Source organism: Camellia sinensis, chromosome 7 (genome assembly GCF_055761805.1).
Source record: "Camellia sinensis isolate YWXY chromosome 7, ASM5576180v1, whole genome shotgun sequence".
NCBI lineage: Eukaryota > Viridiplantae > Streptophyta > Magnoliopsida > Ericales > Theaceae > Camellia > Camellia sinensis.
The window spans coordinates 7864452-7871925 of NC_138967.1; the positions used below are offsets into that span (position 1 = coordinate 7864452).

The 7474-nt window shown below is 40.9% G+C and overlaps 1 protein-coding gene across 1 annotated transcript; it reads left to right on the forward strand.

The window, feature by feature from the left end:
- The first annotated feature begins 747 nt into the window (after window positions 1-747).
- On the forward strand, window positions 748-2166 carry LOC145795587 (uncharacterized). The gene has a single exon (XM_082880411.1). It carries the CDS (start codon window positions 748-750, stop codon window positions 2164-2166), a length of 1419 nt encoding a protein of 472 aa, XP_082736537.1.
- Window positions 2167-7474: the final 5308 nt, after the last annotated feature.

The following is a 7474-nucleotide window of genomic DNA, read 5'->3' on the forward strand; positions in this document are numbered from 1 at the left end:
GAATCGTAATCTATGACACTTACAATCAATACATATCAAATCATCTTTATTGAGAGAAGAAGATAATGACAATTGAGTCTTAAGCAACTGAAATTTGGCAAAAGAATGATGTCCTAAACGTCTATGCCATAGAATAGCAGGAGATGTAGATGATGAAGCAGCAGATTTTGTAGTAGTGGAACTATGAAAAACACAAGGAGAGTTGCGAGCCACAGGAAAATGATACAGTCCATTAGCATGAGATCCTTTATGAATGATTACTTTAGAGTTGTTGTCCTGAATAGAAAATAAAGATTGGTCAAAAATAATGGAGCAGTTATTATCTTTGGCTAGTTGTTGAACAAAAAGCAAATTGGAGTGCATAGCAAGAACATGAAGAATTCTTTTGAGTTGAAAAGAATGATGAGGTGTTAGAAGAATACCTTTCCCTGTGTTATGAATAGGAAGAGATTGTTAAGAATTTAGTTGAGTCTTGTCCTGTTTTTCTGGCATTGACCACTTCTTTAGGAACTGAATAAGTCTGCTGTAGACTTGGTAGAATTTAAGTTAGTTCCTTCTTTCATGTTGAGTCAGTTCCTTATTTTGAGGATATTTAGTTGTGTAAATTTCTATTTAAACAACATCAGTGCAATGAATAAACCAAGACTTTTGATCTCTATGTTACTGTAAGTTAACATTGTGGTATCAGAGCTTCCAAGAAATTCTCCACAGAAGCAGCAGTCTTTTTACTTGCAGTAGCAATCATTCATGGCTGACAAGGTAGTCGATAACTATGTCCAGCCGGCTATTCCTCGCTTCGATGGTCGTTATGATCACTGGAGCATGTTGATGGAGAATTTTCTAAGATCCAAAGAATATTGGACTCTCATGGCAACCGGTATTGTGGAACCGGAAAGTGGAGTAGTTTTGTCAGAAGCACAACAAAAGAGACTCGATGAACAAAGACTGAAGGATTTCAAGGTGAAAAATTACTTATTTCAGGCCATTGATCGTACAATTCTGGAGACCATTCTCCAGAAAGAAACTTCCAAGCAGATATGGGACTCACTGAAGAAGAAATATCAAGGCACATCGAAGGTCAAGCGCTCCCAACTCCAAGCACTTCGCCGAGAATTTGAGACCCTTCAAATGAAATCTGGTGAGCGTGTTTCAGATTATTTTTCAAGAACAATGCCGATTGCAAATAAGATGCAGATCCATGGTGACCCGATGCAAGATGTTACCATTGTGGAAAAGATTTTTCGCTCCTTGACTACGAAATTTGATTACATAGTCTGTTCCATTGAGGAGTCCAAGGACATTGATAAACTATCGGTTGATGAGTTGCAGAGTTCGTTGCAGGTCCATAAGCAAAAACTCCACCAAAGGATCACTGAGGAGCAAGCCTTGAAGGTCTCAACATATGGTGAATCTTCAGCAGCAAAAGGTCGAGGCCGAGGCCGAGGTCAAAGACAAGGAAAAGGCAGAACAGATGATCAAGTTTTTGAATTCAAAGGAAGAGGCCACAGACGCAGCGCTGATTATGCTACAGCCCAAGAATCAAAGTCCTTCGACAAATCAAATGTTGAGTGCTTTAGATGCCACAGGTATGGTCATTTTTGTTCTGAATGCCATACAAAATTACCTAACGAGAAAGGAGGAACATCAAATTTTGTAGAAAAAGAAGATGATATTACTCTTCTTATGGCTTGCAATACCATGGAAGAAACTCTTCCAAACATGTGGTACTTGGACACCAGATCAAGTAACCATATGTGCGGAGACAAGTCCATGTTCTCTGAGTTGGATGAATCTTTTAATAGCTCTGTAAAATTTGGTGATGATTCTAGATTATCTGTTATGGGAAAGGGAAAAATTAGCTTCCAAAATTCAAAACATTCTCTTTCAAATGTGTTTTATGTTCCTGGTTTGAAGAACAATCTGTTAAGTGTGGGACAACTTCAAGAAAAGGATTATGAGATTATTATCAAAAGGGGAACTTGCCAAATCCAACATCCGGAAAAGGGTTTGATTGTTCAAGTTAATATGACTCGAAATCGGATGTTTCCTTTATATCTTTGCAATGATACCCGTCCTTGTTTTGCTGCTATGGTGAAAGATCAAGCATGGTTATGGCATCTTCGTTATGGCCATTTGAACTTCAATGGTCTGAAGATTCTTCATTAGAAAAATATGGTGTCTGGTCTTCCGCAGATTGATCACGTTTCCCAAGTATGTGAAGGCTGTGTTGTTGGCAAACAACATCGTAATGCATTTCCAAAAGGGAGAGCATGGAGGGCCAAGAAAGTGTTGGAGCTGGTCCATTCCGATATCTGTGGGCCTATAAATCCACCATCCAATGGTAATAACAAGTATTTTATTACCTTTATCGATGACTTTAGTCGGAAAACATGGGTCTATTTCTTGCAGGAAAAATCTGAAGCCTTTTCAGCATTCAAAAATTATAAGGCCCTTGTTGAGAAAGAAGTTGGGAAAGCTATCCAAACTCTTCGAACCGATCGTGGTGGGGAGTTTAACTCACGGGAATTTGCAAATTTTTGTGAGATGCATGGAATCAAAAGACAGCTTATAGCTTCCTACACCCCGCAGCAAAATGGTGTGGCGGAACAGAAAAATCGTACCATCTTAAACATGGTACGGAGCATGTTAAGCACATCTGGTCTTCCGAAAAGTTTCTGGCCTGAAGCAATCTTGTGGAGTATTCATCTCTTAAACAGAAGTCCAACAATAGCTTTCAGAAATATGACGCCCGAAGAAGCATGGAGCGGAAGACAGCCTAGTGTTGCTCACTTGCGAATTTTTGGGTGCATAGCATATGCACCTGTTCCAAATGAAAAACGGAAGAAGCTCGATGATAAAGGTGTAAAGGGTATTTTTCTCGGGATTAACGAACAATCCAAAGCCTATAAATTGTACAATCCGATCACTGAGAAAATTGTCATTAGCCGTGATGTGGTGTTTGATGAAGATAAGACTTGGCCATGGACTCTTACTATTTCAGGGCAGTCCATTCCTGTCCATTTTGAAGACGAGGAACAGTCACAAGTTTCTTCCGAACAGCCACAAGTTTCTTCTTCGCATCTACCGAGCACTTCATCTGGAGAAGACCATTCTGAAATTTCAGAACAAACATGGCCTCAACGCACTAAGAGTCGACCAGCTTGGATGCGAGATTATGAGGTAACTGGAATTGATCAATTTGACGATCCCATTACCCATTTTGCTTTACTTTCAGATTGTGATCCTGTAACATTTAATGATGCGATTCAAGATCCAAAATGGCAGCACGCTATGGATGAGGAAATTCATGCCATTGAGGAAAATAATGCTTGGGAATTAACTAATCTTCCCAAAGGCCACAAGTCGATCGGTGTTAAGTGGGTATATAAAACAAAGCTGAATGCACAAAGCAAAATTGAAAAATACAAAGCTCGTTTGGTCGCTAAAGGATATAAACAACACCTTGGAATTGACTACAACGAAGTTTTTGCTCCAGTTGCAAGGCATGATACCATCAGATTGGTAATTGCATTAGCAGCACAAAAATCATGGCCTATATTTCAATTGGATGTTAAATCAACATTTCTCCATGGAGATTTGCAAGAAGAGGTATACGTTGATCAACCTCCAGGTTATGTATGTCAAGGGAATGAGACTAAGGTGTATAAGTTAAGAAAGGCCCTATATGGATTGTGAGAGGGTGATTTATGATCTGGAGTTGGGCCGAGGTAGCGACCGAGCAGGTTGAGAGCCCAGCAGTGCATTGGGCCGAGATGATCGACTATTCGCCCAGAGAAGGGCTGCCAGAACTTGGGCCGGGCAGAACTTGGGCCGAGTGCGTCCCGCCCCAGACCATAAAGAAGCAGCTCGGTAAGGCAGTGCTCATTCGGGCCAGGATGCTCGGTCTGAAGTTAGCCGAAACCAGACAAGCCGAGTGACCGGCGCCCGGAAAGGCGCGGTCGGCCGAGGTTACCGTTTGACCGGCATGAAAGCTGGCCACGGGGTGCTTCGGGCTAGGCGTTGCCGAGATGCCGCCGAGCCCGGTCCCCCCTTGGACTTTGCCAGGGAAGTGCTTGGGTATGAAGCACGGCACTGCGCAGCAACGCATAGGGCAGCTCGGCTGCCGAGCTCCAACTGTGATGACAGGCAGTTGGGATTAGGTGATGATTGGCATGGTTTATGCTGACAGATGGGATAGCGGAGCCACGTGTCAGGAGCTGACTAGAAGTGGATGTGGGGCGCAGAGGGTATATACGCATGTCTGCGTCCCCCATACTGGACAGACGAACATCTCTGTAAGGATTTCTTACACTCAAACACTCTCTCCCATCTCTCTATCCATCCTAAGGTGTGTGCTAACTTGACCGTCGGAGGGTTTTTCCGGCCACACACCGCCGGGTAGCTCACCGTTACTTGCTCGCAGGTGATCGGACACCGACGGAGCTCGGAAGAAAGGAATACGGGCTTGCCAGAATATTTGCTCCCCGTACAGATTGAAACAAGCTCCCCGAGCTTGGTATAGTCGTATAGAAGCATATTTCTTAAAGTCAGGCTTCCAAAAGTGCCCATATGAGCCTACTTTATTCATAAAATCAGAATCTGATGGCAAGTTACTGATTGTATGCTTATATGTGGATGATTTGATCTACACCAGAAATGATAGTGCCATGTTTGATGCATTCAAGTCCTCGATGATGAAAGAATTTGCAATGACTGATCTTGGCATGCTAGACTACTTCCTTGGCATAGAAGTAATTCAATCTTCTGATGCTATTTTTCTCTCGCAACGAAAATATGCTCAAGACATTTTGGCCAAGTTTCAGCTGCAACATTGCAACTCAGTTGGTACACCAATTGATCTTGGTTTGAAGCTAACCAAAGATCCTGAAGGAAAGAAGATTGATAACATTCTATACAAGCAAATGGTTGGAAGTTTAATGTACTTGACAACAACCAGGCCTGATATAATGCATGGAGTTAGTCTGATCAGTCGATACATGGAACACCCTACGGAGTTGCATCTCCTCGCTGCCAAGAGAATTTTCCGGTACTTGAAGGGAACAACTGATTTTGGCATATTGTACAAGAAAGGAGAACAATCTGGTCTAATTGGTTTCACTGATAGCAATTATGCTGGGGATTCCAATGATAGGAAAAGTACATCCGGTTACGTTTTTATGATGGGCTCAGGTGTGATCTCATGGTCATCAAGAAAGCAACCCATTGTCACTTTGTCCACCACTGAAGCAGAGTTTGTTGCTGCAACTTCGTGTGCCTGTCAAGCTATCTGGTTGAGAAGGTTACTTGAAACACTACAGCATCCTCACAATGGTTCCACTCCCATTTACTGCGATAACAGTTCAATGATCAAGCTTTCAAAGAATCCTATTCTCCATGGCAAAAGCAAGCATATCGATGTACGATATCACTTCTTACGTGATCTAGTCAAGGATGGAACTCTAGATTTGAAGCATTGCAGAAGTGAGGATCAACTCGCAGATATTCTGACTAAACCCCTCAAATTACCTGCTTTCTTGAAGCTACGACATCTACTTGGAGTGTGTTCTGTAGTTAATTCTGATGTGAAATAACCCACTAAACTGAATGTTTGCAGTACACTCAGTTTAAGGGGTGGTGTTAAGAATTTAGTTGAGTCTTGTCCTGTTTTTCTGGCATTGACCACTTCTTTAGGAACTGAATAAGTCTGCTGTAGACTTGGTAGAATTTAAGTTAGTTCCTTCTTTCATGTTGAGTCAGTTCCTTATTTTGAGGATATTCAGTTGTGTAAATTTCTATTTAAACAACATCAGTGCAATGAATAAACCAAGACTTTTGATCTCTATGTTACTGTAAGTTAACAGAGATGAGCCATTACCAATGGTGATTTGATCGTTACCGGCATACGGTGAAGAATTCTTTTGAGTTAAAAAGAATGATGAGGTGTTAGAAGAATACCTTTCCCTGTGTTATGAATAGGAAGAGATGAGCCATTACCAATGGTGATTTGATCGTTACCGGCATACGGTTGGTAAGAGTTAAGATGATGGAGTCATTAGTAACAAGATCAGATGCTGCAGAATCTAAGAACCAATTAAGGACTTGAAGCCTGAAAGGTAGAATCATCAGTTCCAGAGGTGAGATAAGCTTTGGACTGATGAGGCACAGTAGAAGTAGCATGAGAGGATGATTGTGGTAGTTGAGGTGGTTATTGATATTGAGGATCAAGACGATGCCAAAATTCAGAGGCTGAGTGATTGGCCTTTCTACATATTTGACAAATTATTCCAAGGCTTAATCTATATCGATTCTGAAATCAACCACAAAATGAGAAATATTTGTTAGGACCTGATCTAGGGCCACAAAAATTATTTTGTGAATCAATTTGAGAAGAGCTACGAGAATTGTTATGATGACGATACAAATTGAAGCCTTTTGATTTTTTTTATATCGTATAGGCAACTTGAAGATCAGATGAGTGCTTCAACTTGCCTCCAATATGAAGAACTTCTGAACAAAGTAAGGAAGATAGATCCTCTATGGAATTGCTACTAAATCGAGCACAAAGGGCAGTTTTGAGAGAGTCATATTCGCCAGGTAAACCATTGAGAATAATGAGGATGAGATCTTCATCATTAATATGAGAGGATGCAAGGCTCAATTGATCAACAACACTTTTGATATTACTTAGATAGGTTTCCATCGAATTAGAGTTCTTTGAAATTGAATTCAACTTCTTCTTTAATTGGTGAATATGAGAGCGAGAAAGAGAGGTAAATCGTTTGTTAAGTGAGAACCAAACCTCATAGCTGGTTCGACAATGAAGAACAGTCGTGAAAATTACAGGTGAAAGTGTGGCGGTGACACAGCTTAGGAGATGAGCATCAATCATTCTCCATTGAAGTGCATCTGGATTTGCCACCTTTGTTCCTGAAGAATTACGGATTTGTTCTGTAGGACAAGGCCACGAACTATCAACTACCTTTAGCAAATCTGTGGCACGAAGAACATTTTGCATTTGGTTTTTCCAGATGATGAAATTTGTGTGATCTAGTTTGACAGTAACTAGAGCACTAAGATTTGAAATCAATACATTGAGATTGGCTGGGATTAATGAAGATGATGAAGCCATTGAAGAGCTCCTTGGAGCTTAAACCTGCTATGATATCATAAAGAAATAGAGATTATTTCATTTTTATCCCTCTACTTTGTCACGTTTTTTAAAGACCCCCAGACCATTTTTATTTTCATGCGTACCCTCATACTATGTCAATTCCTTTCTATTTTACCCCTATCATCTATTTCCGTCAAGGAAGTGGACGGAATGGGTGACGTAGCCCTTTATACTTTCACATGGAGGGAAAATTAAACGACTTGGCTGATCACAATCAAGTTACATACATTAGGGTTGCTTAGAACTCCCCAAATCGCAATTAGGGTTTTTGATTTGCTCTCAAAATTCCAAAATCAAAGTTGC

Excerpts from the sequence above, each read along its gene's own strand:
- LOC145795587 (XM_082880411.1), top strand. The coding sequence starts at position 748 with ATGGCTGACAAGGTAGTCGATAACTATGTCCAGCCGGCTATTCCTCGC.